A 17550-nucleotide genomic window follows, 5' to 3' on the forward strand; every position below is an offset into this window, starting at 1 on the left:
GGTATCTAGTATTTATGTCATGCTATTCATAAACTATATTTTTACATCAACATAAGGAAAAAACCCTTTTCATTGTATTGCTGGAATTCATCCCACAACAGTATTTCCAAGCAGCTTCTACTTGCAGGTATTTAATGAAATACAGATAGTGCTAATTGTAGGATGATGACACATGATCTCTTAGTGGTATAGACAGTTTTAAGATCAGGATTTTTTTTTTTTTTTAAACTACTTACAAGTCACCTCATTCTAACTTCTGTTTTTTGATCCAGTTTGTATTTGCAAAGATATAAGGGAAGTTAATGATGCGCATCTCAGATAACTACATAATGAATTCAGTATTTCATTCACGTCTGCTTAGCTCCCTGCTAGCTCCTTTCTGGCTATCTAATCCCATGCTATTACACATTCTCAAAAGAAAGAAAAAAAAAAACAAAACCCCACACCCACATAACAATCTATGAAGACATTGTAAAAAATATAAAACTATTTTATTCAAATATAGGAAACAGATGAAATGATAACTAAAAATTCATTTTACTTTACATCCTCTCTTCTATTTCCAAATTATTTTCTCACTAAGGAAAACTGAGAAATACACCACTTCTCACATATGATTTGCTCTCCTGCAAAGTAGTCCCAAATAGGAAAATAAATTTTAATAATTTTTCTACTGTTACATTCATACTTGCTTACATATTGTCCTATTTGAATTTTCTTACTAGCTTAGGATTATTTCATCTGCAATTTATTGCCGCCCCAAAATTTCACGCTAAATAGACACACAATACTAACAGAAAGAACAGAGTATCACATACTGCCACGTTCTTCCCATAATTTATGACAAAATTTTTACAAGCATGTTAAGAGCTACTGTAAGAAGCAACTGTTCTAATAATCACAGGCAGGTTTCTAAACACTGACATTAAGGTGTTTTGTTTTAATAAAAAAAAACCTACTATGCTAAACCATAGGATTTCATCAGTAGGTATTTACAAATGTGTATGTCAACAGTAACATCTCATGCAATCAGGGGTACTTGTTAGCTATAATTAGCTAAAGCTACTGACTTAAAAACTGTGAACAATATAATAAGATTTACTAATTACATTTGGAGAAAAATTCTGGACTAGCATCTCTGGAGTATTAACTGTAAGTTATTTATCACAACAGGCAAATGCCAACGGTAAAGGAGCCGTTGATATAAAGGACCTGAATTGTAACTGTTGATAGAAATACCTATTGAACATTTAAGTATGGACTGTTTTTTTCCCCATATGAAATCTTACTGAGATTTCATTAATCTGCTGTATTTATTCTACAGCCTTCAGCAACCCAAAGATTCACAAACCTTCTTTCTTTCTCCTCCAAATTTACTTTTACACTTTTTCCATGGACAAAATAATAGGAAGGAGAGATGTTTACATATGTAGCATCATCTCTTATGTCTTTAGAGTATCAATTATTACATAGTCACAAAATCCAAGGTACTGCATTGACAGGACTAATAGAATTGTTATGCTTACATTGCATTTATTGCTGTATTTTCCTCTCAAAACAAGATTGGCTATATTCTTACATTTTCTGGTACAAATACACCAATACTATAAATCCATATCTTCAGAATAGAAAGTATAGTTCACGTAGAAGATGAATGTTGCCTGAAGCTCTGAAGGTAGCCATTAAATGCTGAGGTATCTATCACGCTTTCCAAGTCATCACATCATTAAGCCATCACTGAAAACTCATGTACCAATTATATTCTTAAGCTCATCTAACTTAACTTTTTGGATACATGAATCCAGATGCGTGCAACTGCATTCTGTTACGTTTTTGCTTTGACACTGTTCCAAAAATCACATAACTGACTGCTTCCTCAAGGAAAATGCTACATTAAACAAAAATGATGCAACATCTGTTTAGAAAAAAAAGAACAGTTGTTCTCAGGATCCATTAGTATTGTTGTTCAAGGAAACTGTTTGAATGAATGATCTAACTGCTATGGTTAAAAAGCAGAAATAACAGACATTTAATCCTGCCTGATGCTTCCGGACTAAATGAAAACCTCTAAATGAAAACCTCTAACTATGACCAAGCAACTTTATTATTACCACATATTTATATATACATTATAATTCCCTCAGAATTTCATACTATTCCAACGGTGTCCTTAACTAACTGCATATTACCCAACTGAAGATTCTCCCACTTTCTAACAATTTAATATATATACAGGCTGTTCATTAAAATTCTGTTAGCTGCCTGACAGTTCAGGGGATACATACATACAGCATCTTGCTTAAATCCTAAGCAATATTTAAAAGGTTAAGACCTACTTCTTAACTATGCCTTATTTAAGAGGTGTCATTCATTTATGCCTAATGCAGGAACACACAGAAACTGAATAATTGAGTCTTCTCTATATTATCCACTGCTCACTGTTTTCGCTTTGTTAAGTAAAGAAAAAAAAAGAAGCAAAAGCTATTTTTATCTCTTCCTTCCTCTTCTGCATTTACCATGTTTTTTCTTCTCTGCTAGCTGCAATTCATCCTGCATCCTGGCTTTTCTGACTTTATCACTTCATGCTCTAGGACTAAAATACTTCCATTTTCTTCAACTTTTTTTTTTTTGCGCGCAATTTCAGGTCTTCAGAGAACTAATTTCTTTATTCTTATATTTCCCCTGTATCCTCTGCACACTACTCTTCATTTAACATAAATAAGCGCCATCACATCACCTAAATGTATCCCTATGTTACAATGAGGTAAAGAAATTACAGTATCCACTGCCACCAAATTACCTTTTGTCCTTGATTTTTAACCAGTTCCCTCCAGAATTTTGCCTCAGTTAAAATTTAGGATTGTACCATTCACAGGCATTAAAATTCCCTAAAGAGGTTTTCAGAGTAAGAATAAAAAAAAGAAACAGTGCTTCTTATCAGTGATACAAAATAGCACTGATACTTCTTAAAAAGCATAGAAAGGCAACCATAGTTGTAGTACTGTGAAAACAGTTTATAGAAAGACCAGCATTAAATTGTCTTTTGAATTCATTCCTGAAACAAGCAATCTCTTTTAAGAGCTAACATGTATAAGATACCCTTATGAATGTTTTCAAAACCATCTTCAAGTGGTTATTTACTCTCTCAAAGTATCAGACTGAGGTACATCTTTTCTGGCCAATTGCTTCCTACTGGCAGCATGAAGCAGTTGCACATCCAGTTTATGGGCTATTTTGTTCTCAACAAAGTCATAAAATGGCTGGGGAAAACTTTGACCTCGTTTCTGAAAGCAAGAAAATTACCTACATTCAAACAGCCCAGGGGGAGAGAAAGGTGATTGCTTAGCTTACCTCTCGCAAGTGGACAGAGAGAATTCAGGAGGGTTTCCATTTCGAAAAGGTCTTATGAGAAGCAAGAAAATTGAGCATGCTCAGCACCAACACAAGATCTGGTCCTCAATTTCCTTTAGGATTTTAAGGCCTGATGTTATCCACTTCTGGCAAACAAACCATGTGAGGCTGCACAAGGTTTCATTTTTAAATAATTCGTGTGTGCTGGTACTAGATTCTTGAATCTAATTGAGAAGGTAAATCACCAACAGATATCTACAACGTGTCACCTTGACATGTATCAAAAACCCTCTAGCCTTTCTTTACTGGGTGGAACCTTGGAAAATTCCTTGCACCCAAGTCTACATTCCCTCCTATTCAGCCTCCTCTCTGAGACAGGTGTCTAGCAAAGAGACACCTGCTTACACATCTGCAATTCGCTGCATTAGGAAACCTACCTCTTCAAACTTAAAAGACAGAACTGTGCTTTGCCTTTTTTCCCTTAGTGAACGGTGCAGTAATCCCAAGCAAGTGGCATGTAAAGCTGTTATACATCAGATTCTGTAATCACATTTCAGCGTTTTACTGGTTGTAAATAACATGCACGAGTGCTCCAAGGACCAAATTGCTCTTTTGCTGCCAATGTTAGTTGTTTAATGATCTGAACAGCAGAAGCTGACAATTACTGCATTCCATTTTAAAATGTCATTTAAAGCCACACTTGTAATTATTATACCTTTGTTGTAAATTTATGCTTTTAGCTAGAGAGCTCTAGGTATACAATTTGTAAGGTCCAGGAACAGCTAATTGATAATTATTTATCAATTTCACCTACGGAAAAACATCATGTTCTTTACATGTTTCCTGCCTCCCACACAGAATCCACTTTGCTAGTAGTTCCCAACCATGGAGAGGGGTGTGAAGTACTTTACACAAGGCGTCACACAGCCCAGTTCTGCTGGACTTGCCATGACTTCAAGGAATCTAGACAGGTGCACACTAATGACTTTTCCTAAGAAGTCTCAGCTATGAAAACAACAACTGCTCTAACGCACCACTCAATGTTAGTCCTTCTCATCACTTAAAACTCACCTGAAACAGCCAACATTTTGGCTTCAAGTAGAGCTGGTAGCTGAGTCTCAATATCACTCACTTTCTTCCTCAAAGTACTGCAGAGTTTTTGACTCGTACAAACCTAGATTGAGGCAGACAATCATGATTTATAATTCATCCATGTGAAAGTATACAGCAATTTAAATGGGGCTTCAAAAGTTCTTGGTTTACAGACACAACATAACATCCTACAGCAAGGTGAAGAAGCTTAATAAGAAGTGATGTCTTTACAGAAATACCCAATATGAATCATAATTTCCAGGCTTTGCTGCATTCTATTATAAAAAAAAAAAAGCATTCGGTTATAAAAATTCACATTCTAGTATAAAAATAGAGAATGGTATTACCGTTAGCTACCTGAGTGAGAGAGGACAAGTTTCACTACTAGATACTGAGGCTGCACATAGAAGAAAGGCCATCTTACAAATTCTGTACAATTTCAGCATTAACAGTGATGCCTGAAGCAGAGCATAAATAAGCTAATGTTTGAAGTTTAAGATGTCATAATACAGAATATACAGTGATTTTTATACAAAATATACCATGACAAACATCTTAACTGAAAAAAGGCCAAGAAGCCACTGTTAATTCTCTGCACAAGCAATAAATAAGGCTACACCAATACTGTACTCAATTTCACATTCAGGAGACATAGCTGACTGGGGTTCAGGTTTCTGACTTCTCCACTCTCTTTTTTTTTCATCTTTTTAACTGCAAGTTCCTTCAGCAATGAATCAAGACTGGTATTAAAAACAAGGAGAGAGAATGGAGAAAAAAGAAAGTCAACTGTTTCTGCACTTTACATTACCACCTCAGAAGGACCTTATACACCATATGCAATTCATACAACTACCACGTTGGTTCTTACACCACATTGCATCATCTGTGAAGGAAAGTAAAACAAACAGAAAAATCCCTCATCAAGTTAAGGCAAATCTCTTGTTCTGAAGGCAGACATCAAACACTTGCTTAAAATTGTAGCTGACACTTGAAAAAACATTACATTCATTGGAACAAAGGGTAAAGCAATAGTGAAAAGAGGCACAGGCCAGTTGTGAAGAGATGAGACATGAAATGAAATCTCCAGAGGAGTTTCCCTGTCCTCCTTGACTTACTTTCTGCCTCTAAAACAAGTGTATATACCATGCTTATTAACAGAAGCACAGCTATCACTTCACTTTTTAAAAGCAAAAGCCTTACAGCTCTAATGGCTTATCTGTTTGTACAATTAAAGCATAATAATTCAGCTATGACACTAACTATAAATCCTTTTAAATGGATAATATCCTCCTGCTTTAGCTGAGAGCATCTCTTAACCATAAATAGGTCATATTTTTTTCTTGAGTCAACAGAACTATACTCCAAGCAGTAACTGTTTCCATCTAAAGACTTCAGAGTCTTCCTATTAATTTAAAAACAGAAATATCTCATCACTTCTGCACCTATTATAATTTTTCAATTCCCAGATATTTCACTTTCAGTAACCCCTTCTAAGTGACTTGCCTACTAATTCACTTAAAATGTTTTAAAAAACCCAAACCTGTCAGAGGTGACTAAACGTGCCCAAAGAACCCAAAGGCCATTTCTGTCTCACATCTCCAAAATAAATCTGAAAGTTTTTAATGACTTCTTCCTAAGTAGCACTCTCTCTTTAGGGGTACTGAATGGCTGAGTGAATTGCAATTAGATGGGGAATCTTTCAGCTCCAGGAAAACTGCACAAATATATCCCATGCTGGTAGTAACTTAAAGTCATTACCAGTAGACAGCTGTTTGGCACTTATGCAAAATAAGCTGGGAGGTTTCATCAGTTTCTAGTGAACACTGTCCACTTTGTAAGCACTACTGTCAGAACGAAGCTCGCTGGCAGTCTGTATTAACGGCCCAAACGCAGGGAACAGAGGCTGAAAGGAAGTTCCCCTAGCTCACAGAGATGATTCTTCTGGAACATGAGATAAGTACGGTACTGAGCCTCTGCTTGTATCTATGTCATGTGTATTCTGTAGATAAATGAATAACATTAATCTTCAGAGCTATCATATGGCATAGTTTGACAAAACTAAACGAGCGACTGGGAAAGGGAAAATAATCTAACATCCTCCAAACTAATAGCACTGCTTCTATGTTACCTCTATTCTAGTCTACAAGCTCCAATCCTTTTCATTTTTTTTTTAATTATTTGATCTTAATAACAGCTACCATTATTCAATACAGTAGCTTATTCAGCCACTGAGGAAAGGTTATTTCTTAGCTAACAAAGATGATGAACATCCACAAAGCCAGCATATTCCTTTGCTGCTGGGAAGTGAGCCACCCTCCCCTACCTACTCGGATTGCAAGCGCCTGTGCCCCCAGCAATGGCCTTTCTCTGTTCTCAGTGACCAGCTCCGCTGCAGCCCAGGGACCAACAATCTCCAAGTTTAAAAAAAAAAACTCCCTTTCAGTTTCAGGTTAGTTCTTTATAGCCAAATATTACTGTATCTATTAAAAAAAAAACCTTCAGTGGCTTGTAGGTTTGTTTTTTTTTTTTTTAAAGCAGATATATAAAAAAAAAAAAGGGCTCTTGTTTAAAAATACACCTTATAAATCTGTGTTCAGACACAAACACTACTGGAAAAAGTCTATCTGAAACCAGTAGAATACTGTTTAGCAAAGATATACAGAATGGAGATAACAAGCAGCAAAATAACAAAAGCAAATTTGCCATTGTCATCCCCTTCCATCTTCCCAGCATATGCTGTTAAGGTAAAGCAGCAGAAACAGGGATAAGGACACTGACTAAAGCATTGACATTTATTCTTCCTCCAACCATTTCAAGAAAACAGAGTTTTGAGTCAGCTTCACATTTCTGTATAACAGCATCTTGGAAAAGATAGAGGAAGTATCTTTACACTGTCTGAAGAAAAGGACAGCCCATCTGGATCTCCCATACAGCACAATCTTGCCATTAGCAAAAGCAGATATTAATTTCTGAAGGAAGATGGTGGATAAAGCAGATTGTTCCCTTCATTAATGGGCTATTCTTAGCTTTTGCAGCCTCAGCTGAAAACAACACAGATGAGGCAGAAAGGGCTGTATAAATACTAGTGGTACAGGGGGTACCTTTGACAAAGCAGTGTTTTCCCCATACAATGAAATGCTTTAAAAGACCAGCTCTATTCAGTTTGAGAAGAAAATAATAGGACGAGTCAATCTGAAAAAATAAAACAATAAATGATTTGGAGGAGTCTCATTACGTGGCTCATATTTATCCTCTCTAATAAGTAAAAGCCATCATATATGAATGGAATGAAATTAAAATAATATTTTATCTATTGAATTTTTAAAGAAACAGGCTGTGGAATTCTAGCTCAAACTTCTCAGTTGTTACCCAATGCTTCAGCTCTTATTGAAAAAGTCTCTAGATACTATGGTTACAAACTAAAACTTCAAGTGGCACACAATTTCAGAGAGGAACGTAACTATCAGTAACTTACATTTTAGCTTGCAGATAGCTTGAAAGAACACACTCTGAGGTACCAAGTGTCTCATTCATTTTAGTGGATGAGCTGTAGGTCAATTACAATCTTTTCCTTGATACTTTATTCATATGCATTTAACAATATATGAAGGAGCATCTTGTCATTCTGGTCTATACTAATTTCTCCCAAAATGTGTGAATAAGCAAGGAATAGTGAAGAATAAGCTCAAAATAAAGTAGGAGAGAAGGAGGGAGGGATATTGAGATGCAGTCTTTAAATGGTCTTTTTAACAGTGCATGCTAGAAGTGTTGGTCAAGATAACTAGGAAGAATAGATTATACAGGCTAAAATTTTCACTAATTTTGGTGAACCATATTAGAGAAAGAACATGAAAAATAAACTTATTTATTTTAGCATATGAATTCATTACTGATCAAAACTGAGAAATATTTTCCACTCTCTGTTCCATATAGACCAATATGAATTAGCTACAATAAAATGATCTTCTTTTCTAGAGTACTCCTGGAGCAAAGATGCTCTGTGACTCACTGAGCCATTCTGAAATAAAAAGAAAATTTTAGTATTCTCTTTCTGAGAAGGAGGCCATGAGAAATAAGAATATTAAAGGAGAAGTATTAACATCTCTCATTAGAAAAAAAAAGGTATGCTAAATATGCCACATCACTTTTCTTTGTATTTTTAAATGGGGATGAGAGTTAGATTGTTAGCTTATTATTAGTGAAGAGGTAGGGAAAAGAGGTACTTCCTTTATGCTCCTTCTTCACATCAACAAAACCAGTCAGCTAACAACGTAAGAGGCTCTGCATTAAGTGTGAAAACATTCAGCTGTGACCAGAGTTCAATAGCATTTCATGAAGTTAAGGAGTCTGTTCCTAAACAGAGACCAGCAAGAAGACTTAGTAAATATAAACCAAGAAAGAATAGATTACTCCATCTGCTTTCTTAAACGCAATCTCTGTGGCCTCTCCAAATGTAAGTTAGGGGGTTTTTTTGAGTGTATTTTTTTAAATATTTACATGCAAAATCTGTTTAGAAATAAACAACACAAAACAAACTTTCTAAAATACAAACAATTTATTAAGATGCAAGCTATTACCCGCTTCTCTAAATATTCTGAATAACTGAAAACTGTTGTGTACTTACTTTGGCAGTAGTTTCTTTAATGGATATGCTGAACGACTGTTCTTTTTCCTGAAGGCTAGAAGGGATTGAAATGAATAAAATAAAGTTGACCTTCTCTGCTCATCACAGTCTGCTACACAAGACACATTTTCATATGGAAGCACACAGGCTTTAATATGACTCACACCACACAAAAAAAAAGCCAATACCAAGATAAAAATTGCTTTCAGTGTTGCTAGTGACTAAACAATATTTTTTTCCACCCAATTTCTACCCATTTCATCCTGTTTGTTGGCAAAACAGTTTGTATACTAGCTTTACAGTTCTTAATTAATGAATTTATACTTTAAAATGAACACTAAGTGAAACACAATTATGATTATTTGTGTAACCATAATATCTTAGAAGTTCCCAGCAGTGTCTAGGACTGGTGCTTTGCTAGGTCACCATCCAAACACATAATACAAACATGCTCCTGACACAAAGAGGTTGCAGTCAACTATCCTCTTACAATCCAGTTTCCAGCTCTGCCAGGAAAAGTTCAACTGCAGTCACTTGTTCTCACAGTAATTTTATATGAAATATCACTACTCAGTTTATTTTAATAAAAACCTACAAAATATTTGTACCGAATTGATTCAACAGCGGGCTGACACTGAGGCAACATCCATGCTCATCTGAACAAATTCAAGGTTTTTCTCCACATATAAAACCAGGGAGGTTTACTACTTTGATATTACTGAACATAAAGTAAACCTGTGCCTTTGGTGCTTGTAAATAAATTCACAAGTTACATTTTAAAAATAAAATTCAAAAACCCAAGTCAAATAAAACATTAGGAGTTAGTATAGCGATTATTTTTGCAGCTTTAATACTTCCTTCTCTCCTGCTTAGCAGGCATACACTATATACAGTGTTCAATTACTTTATCACATGCTATTTTCTTTTCCATTAGACACCTCAATTCAGCGTACGTGACAGTCAGCACTCCCCACTAGCAGCTTTTCAATTCTTCCTTTTAGCTACATTATAAAAATTGTACTTCTTTCACGACCCACCACTGATATTCTTCCCAAAGAAAGAACTATTAATTTATTTCTGAGCTTTTCTTTAGTGTTCGGCACTGAAGTACCCAAACATTTCAGAAACATCACTGGATTTATTTCAAGATACTCTCGCAAGATAAGGCAGCATTGTATTCATTTTACAGGTGGAAGAAACACAAGTCACTATTATTCAGAAAGCACATTAAGACTGAGTGCCCATTTTGACACGCACACAAGTCCCTGCTGCCTACCTCTATGCATTTCTGTTTGCTTTTGAGAACTTGCTCCTTCTTATTTTCCAAGGGCAGTGCTTACTGAGCCCTGATTCAGGAGTCAGCATTTACGTAAGTCTGAACCGCAAAGCACATGAAGCTGGGTTTGCACTCAGTTATTGACCACCTACAGAAAGGATGGCTGGACCACCTTGCCCAGTTGCACGCAGGAGCGAGACAACCTCAGAGGCAGAATTCAGCTGTCCAGAGGATCATTTAATTGTCATAATGAGACAGCTATTTGCATTGCTTTCCCTAATGCCCTGCTTCATGGAGCACACACACCTTTTCAATCTACAGCCCCGCAAGATCCATCACCTCATGACCACCACAGCACACAGGGGTCCCTCCAGCTCCGGATGAGACAGTCCCCTCAGAAATAGCTCACAACAGTGTATGTCAGTGCCTGTGCAAGGCAACAGAAATACAGCTGGCTAGCTATGTAAAAGTGGCGGGGGGAAGTCATTTCCCACATACCAGTCTCCAACTTCTCCCTTTTCTACAGCAATATATGGTCAAAATATAAGATATTACATGTGTAATGACGCCATTATCAGCTTCCTGCCTGCCTCTGGGCATGCCAGAGGGAATGAACTATTTAGCCATTTCTTTTCTCAGGCTCTGGAGCTCCCAGTGACTTTCAGCATCTCCCACAATCAGCATCTGAGCTGGTCAGGTTATGTAAAAAAGAGCTGGGCTTTGTGTACAGATCTCAACTGGGAGCAGCAAGGCTGCGGTGTGTAATTGAATGAATAACGGGTGACTGACTCAATTGTTCTGAAACCGCCTTATAAAATTCAACTCTAAAGATCCAGGCCATAATAAAACGTAAAGTGCAGTTATAGCCAGAAGAACAACAGCATAAAGATGGCACCTCTATATAACAAATCTCTTCCTTCTGCCTTTCCTCTTCTCTGTTTACTTTCCTCACAGAAAGCCCCCACAGGTTGATACAACATTTCACTCCTCTGCAGAACTCACACAGCTAACAGGCAGAGATATCAATTATTAATTTCTTTTTAAACCATACTTTCAAAACAGCATTACAAACTAAGACCCAGTTGCAGCATCCATACTGCTAACAAGGATGCACAAGCCCATGTGAACTTGTCGGTCCAAGTGCTGAGTGGGAAAAAACACCTTCTTTATACTCAGATTTCTTTTTTTGAGCATCGCATCACTGAAAAATAAATAAGAAATCACACACTGCCATTTCAATGACTGCAGAACTATAGTTTTAAGATAATTTTATATTAATCTGAGAGATATCAATAAAGAATACCATTAGTAAATCATCCTTTTGACTCAAGCTAGTGATAGTCACATTAACCACAGACTTTAACCTAAAGAATCCTTGTTACAGTTACAGCATTCACGCAGACTCTTACAAGTGTATTTGTACTATTTGTAGTATGTATTTCACAGTAGTATTCCGTTTTGAATCCTTGTTAGCCTTCAGAGTAGTACTGTAGGAAACCCTTGTCCCTTTTAGAGATTAGCCCATCATACAATTCACACACAGCAATCAAAACCACGTGAAAACCAGCCATAGTTACCAACTATGAACAGCTTTCAACTAAATTTATTCCTGAGTTGTCATCTTCTACCACAAAACATCATCACAGAGAAGCCCCTCACAAGCCTTCCAATTAACTGACATGCTAACGACCCACAAGAGAAACTGGGCAGTCAATACCAATTCATTCTACCAGCAAAGGGCTTTAACAGTCATGATCCGTTACATGCAACTTGAACCAGAAATAGTATTTTCTTTTACCACCACCCTGGAGCACCATATTTCATTTTAAAAGGGGTATTCTGTCTGCTTAAAAGTCGCTTTACTTATTACTACCAAGGAAAATGGTTTTTAAAAGAGCTCCTTGGAATAACACTACATTCTTGTCTGGGAAGACGTCCATAGTTTTGACTCATTGCTATTCTTCTCTGGCAGAACAGTTAATCAAGAATTTGACTGCTTGTCCTCACAGTCTCTGCAATCTATTATAAGGACCATTTAGAAGTTACTTCTCAAATTCGATATAAGCTAACACCATCACAGAGAAAGTAAAGCTCTTGACCCAGATGATGGAAGGACTAGAACACAAAGGAATTCAATTAATGCAAATTTAACTTAATGCAGGAAAAGAAAGGCTTTAAACATCTGCAGAGCTGACAGCAATCTATACATCACATGTAATTTCTGCATTCACGCAGATGGCTATGTAGGCCCATCATTTAAATGGCTTGCAATGGATTTACACACGTTAGGATCCAATAACGAGAAGAGAAGAAAAGAAAAGGAAAGGAATGTAGACTTGGTACATCCTAGGGCCTCACTGTATACACGCTAGAGGGGAACATGAAAGCAGGAGCTGAAGAATTACCCTTTCTGGATGATGAATGAAGTAATACCATGGCAAAACACAGACTTCAGCTGGAGAACGGCAGGAAGATGTGGGAATACTGCATATTCAGGAGCTGAGGCCGACTTGGGATGTCATAACAGCCTATAGGAAAAATTTTAAGATCCAACTACTTCAAGTAAGACAGTGCCTTTTAAGTATCTCATTTTAGTGACCTTAAGGAAAAATAGGTACTGCATATGTTCAATAACACAGTTGGAACCTGCTGAGACAATGATGTTCATAATCAGGAACAAGGGTGCTGGCAAAATAAAGCAAGCCAGTTCAGTACAATAGGGGACAGAAGAAAGACTGGGAAGCAAGTGGTCTGGTTCACAAATTCCTCGCTCTATCACAGGCTCACCACTCAACTGCAGAGCACATCAAATGTCATGATATAACAGGTAATGTTTTAAAAGCCTTTTAAAGGATATTCTGAAAAGTTACGATTCACATGCAGGAATTACAGATACTATGGAAGCAGCTTTGTTCAGAGAAAGGCTGACTAGCACAATACCGGGAAGAAAGGCTTTCTACTAAAGGAAGGCATGTTTCTGAATGTCTTTCCTTCCACTTTGCTAGTATACTTCCCTTTGCATACCAGGCTATTGTGTATTTATGTTTTTCTTCCTAAGAAAAAATTCAAAGAATGAAAATGGGCAAAAGGCAAGTCATGCCGTTCTCTACATTCAAGATATATAAATATACATACTGCTTGAAAAGAAACAGTTCCTGTATTAATGACAAAATATATACACAGTGTCAAAAAGAACGTAGTCAGAATGCAGTTTCTATAACTGCACAATAGAACATACGACATACATGGGAGCAGTGTAAAATAAATAAATAAATTACATACTTGAAATTTTTGTTTTGCTAAAGAAACTAAGCAGTCATCTGATCTCTGCCTGAAGAGATTGAAATACAAAAGGATGCCCATTAACAGCAAATATTCTTCCTTACATTACTTACACCTAAAAGATTATTCTAGATTCTGTTACTTCGCTCCCTATCTCCACACCACAACGCAGTGCTTAAGCAAAAAGCACTTTCATTTCTTTAAAATCAAGCACAAGTCAGGACAATTTAAAATAACCCATATTTGAATTTCTAATTCAAGTGCAACAGCCTGGAAGCTTACACTCAGATTGTACTCATATGAGGAAGCACAATGGGCTGAACTCTCCATTCACATGAATACGTATTCCATCCTAGATTAAATAGTTATTAAAGAGTATTTTCTTAACTATCAGCAAATTTAAACAGTTTACAGTACATCTGAACTTGGCCCAGAATAATGAAACTGCCTGCAAAGGATAACCTCATTCCAACAGTCACAGCCTGCAGAGAGCATGACTTTAAGTCTTCGAACATGATTCCTTCTCTGATTCTGAAGTCACAAGAACCTGTACTCTCTTAGAAGATGAAAATACATAAACTAAGCCCTACACTTGTGATCTTGCTTTTCACAGCAAACAGAAACTGACCTTCCAAAAAAAGCCTTTGTCCAGTCCTTTGCAAAAAGAAATCAGAAGTGCTACTCAAGGAACGTCTGGTGTAAACATCTGCTATAGTCTACAGCAAAAAAAAATCCACCAAAGTAAAAAAAAAAAAAAAAAACTTAAGTCTAGGGACTTCACTGGGCCTTTAAGGAAGAAATCCACAATATAAAATCAAATCAAACGATTCCCTTGATGTGCATATCTCAAGAAAGCTTTGAAGACAAGTCAGGGAAAAAAGCTTTTGAACAAAACTATACTTAACAAGAGGCAGTTTTGAGCTAGACATGTACAACTAGGACTAAAAGAAAAAACAAGAAAACATACTTGGACCTATATTTTCTTAAGTAAAATCAACAGATTTGCTATTATAGATATTATGTGCAGTTTTTTACCAGGACAAGACCTAGAAGGGTGTTGCTGGTCCTACACTTCTGCTCAATTAAGAATGTTCAGAGCCTGATTGCATTGAATGCACTAAGGTGAATTAAATACACTAATGTGAAACAGCACTTTTTGTTTTCTTTTTCAACTCTCCACCGCAAAGTTTGATTCTACCTAATCAGGGAAGACACTGGATAACAAGATTTTAATTCTATGTGATCAGTTCATAAGCCTGTCCGGGATACATATCTGGGTATTACCGTACCAGGAAAGTAATTTCAGTCCAACACCTAAGTTCTTTTTCATCCTTGTGCAATGATTCACAGGACTTTAAACAATGAGATTTTCACAGTAGCATATCTTTGTGTTAGGAAGCAAAATCACCCTTTAAACACAAATAGGGGTTTTCCAAACCAACTCTGATTTTTCCTTAGATAATATAGCCCACAGAAAATATCTATAAGATTACAGAGCTGGTTAAACAATGATAAACCACAAAATTTCTGCTGAACTGATGTGGTGAAAATCCAATTTCTCTATCTAAGCCCTGTTAGTGCTGTTGAGGGGTGGACTTTGACACTAAGTAGAAGGAGAGAAAAGTTGTGTTTAACTCACACTGAAAATGAAATTTGTGGCAGTTGCAAGTACTAGTCACCTGAACTAGAAGTAAAATGCCAAGTGTCACCTTGGAAAGCTTCCAATCTCAAAAATTAATCGGATCTGAGACAAAAATTATCAAGAGATGTACTTTAAGGTACAGGAGCACTGTAACTTCTGCACATTTCAACCTTCAGAGTTCTCCAAGGAATACAAATGTGAACCCGAAATTATGCACCTAGCTCTGAACCATCAGAGAGCTGATTTTGTTCCAGCAATTTGCTCCTCTTCTAGCTATCATTTGCAGAGCAGTATTTCTTCCTTGTGGCTTTATGTCAAGGATTGCTTCAATACCTGTGCTCTCCCACTCAGAATTTCTAAGAAGTAGAACGAGAAGTACATTTTCCCAATGTCTTTGTATAACCTCAGCTTACCAGTAAGGTTTCCCATTGACTCATGGGTTGCTGGGTGACTGCACTTGTCTTTGTCGACTCTCAAAGAGTTATACTTATACAAAGTGGACTATAATAACTCATTGTTCTGCCCAGATGCTCTTACATACACAAGAGCCCCAAACTCAGATGAGCCTTATGTGCCGCAATTATGGGAGGCTTGCAGAAAAATCAGAGCATTAGACGACACTTCACAATTTTTTGTAAGATTTGTTAATAAGATTTCTTTTATTTTTTAATGCCTGCAATAGAAGGACTGATGCAGCACCTCAGTCTGCACAGTATGGTAGCTGGTATTTTTAGATCAAATCACACCAACAGAAACAACCAGTTCACAGTCACTTGAAGATGCTGCTGGCATCTTTAATGACGATTCCAAGCTGATTTTTCCCTGTCATCTATCAAGAAATCTTCTGCTCCTATAACACACCATTCAGGCAGCCAAACTGGCCATCTCTTTCAACCAACCATTCACATAGCGCCGTATTTCCCACCACTCTTCTGTCAGCTGCTGCTGCAGAGCAGTTGTGGCAGTTGTTGCTCCAGCTGCTACCTGCAACAGGAGCATCAGACTGAAAACAAAGGCACAATCAAACAGCTCTCTGAAGCAGCAGTTCATCACATCCAAACACTTCCCCAGATTTTCTGATGTCAAGAGATCCCCATTCTTATGCTACATCTGTCTGGAGTGCACAAAAACTAGAGCTTGCCCACAGCAGCTGCAATTACTCTCCTGAGAATAACATCCATTGTACTTCACTGACTGAAACGGTCTGTCCCTGGATATTGTTCTTAGCTGTTTCTCTTTATTATATATAAATGAATTCAGTATCGTACATTGATTGGGACAGATGGTCATTTTTCCCTAAAGAGAAATAAATCTCATCATATGCATACCCAGGGGAATCAGCACATATGTGGCCTGGACTTACACGCTGCTACATCCCACTGGATGCGGTTCAGGCAAGCAGGGGGAACCAGATGCTCAGCACGGAAAACCAGATTCCTCATTACACTGCACACATGAGTACTCAAGCGGGTGGTATTCATTTTTCTTCTGGGACTTTTTCCTTCTATAATGCTGCTTAGAAGGACAAAAATTGCCCTTAAGATTGCTCATGAAAACTTTGGGTTTCTAGCAGTGGCTCTGTCCTCCAAGTTGGAAGACTTGCTCTCTCCTTTCCCTACTGTGTTTCCAAACCCCTCTTGTTCCTCCCAAGGAAGGCCAGTGCCTATGGTGTGGGAGCAGACTTCACAGAAGCCCTTTTTCCTCCCTACAACACATGTCCCCACCAGCCCCGGTGGGATCAGAGTCACTATGAGCCACAGAACAAAGGACTTGGCTCAGACACAGGCAACTCAGTCAAGAAGTCCTCTGCCACCATTTCAAACTCTGGCAGCTCTTGTTTAATTACTTTTCTTCGCACCTCTGCAAGAAGCAAATTCATTTCATGTGCTGAAACAGACATTGTATGGCACGCCAGCCTTTCAGTATACAGTTTCTTCTAGAGTTGCTCCCACAAGTCGGGAAAAAAAAAACTAAGCTACTTGGCAAAGCAGTCTAGCCGTCAATCCTAAGCAGAGAACAAAGGAGTGAAATTAATCCTAGGTAGACAAAATGGATAGAAAACACCTATCTACAAAAAGAAACCTGAGTCTCCTAATCAGTCAGATCACAAAGGAAGAAGCAGGCCTCCTCTTTCACCTATGACTTGTCTTCGACTCTCACAAAAGCCTGCAGCCAACTTATTTGAGAAAGCCAAGATGGTTGCCTCAAAACACAAACCCAGCCATGGGACTAGCTGAGAATGAGGCAATCCTTTTATCAAAGCTTGGGTTGGGTTATGACATT

The 17550-nt window shown here is 37.4% G+C and overlaps 1 protein-coding gene across 4 annotated transcripts in view; it reads right to left on the bottom strand.

The window, feature by feature from the left end:
* DISC1 (DISC1 scaffold protein) overlaps positions 1 to 17550 on the bottom strand; it is a 208835-nt gene that overhangs the window by 115452 nt on the left and 75833 nt on the right. For all 4 annotated transcript variants that reach the window (XR_015258242.1, XR_015258243.1, XM_086745426.1 and 1 more), the window contains exons 7-8: positions 9068 to 9122; positions 4423 to 4525 (exon numbers count right to left, since the gene is read on the bottom strand). Coding sequence is in view for 2 of the 4 variants with exons in the window: in XM_086745426.1 (XP_086601552.1) it covers positions 4423 to 4525; positions 9068 to 9122 (158 nt within the window). In the remaining 2 variants the exon portion in view is untranslated. The remainder of the gene's footprint in view (positions 1 to 4422; positions 4526 to 9067; positions 9123 to 17550) is intronic.

This window comes from Chlamydotis macqueenii, chromosome 3 (genome assembly GCF_036417535.1).
Source record: "Chlamydotis macqueenii isolate bChlMac1 chromosome 3, bChlMac1.mat, whole genome shotgun sequence".
Classification (NCBI taxonomy): domain Eukaryota; kingdom Metazoa; phylum Chordata; class Aves; order Otidiformes; family Otididae; genus Chlamydotis; species Chlamydotis macqueenii.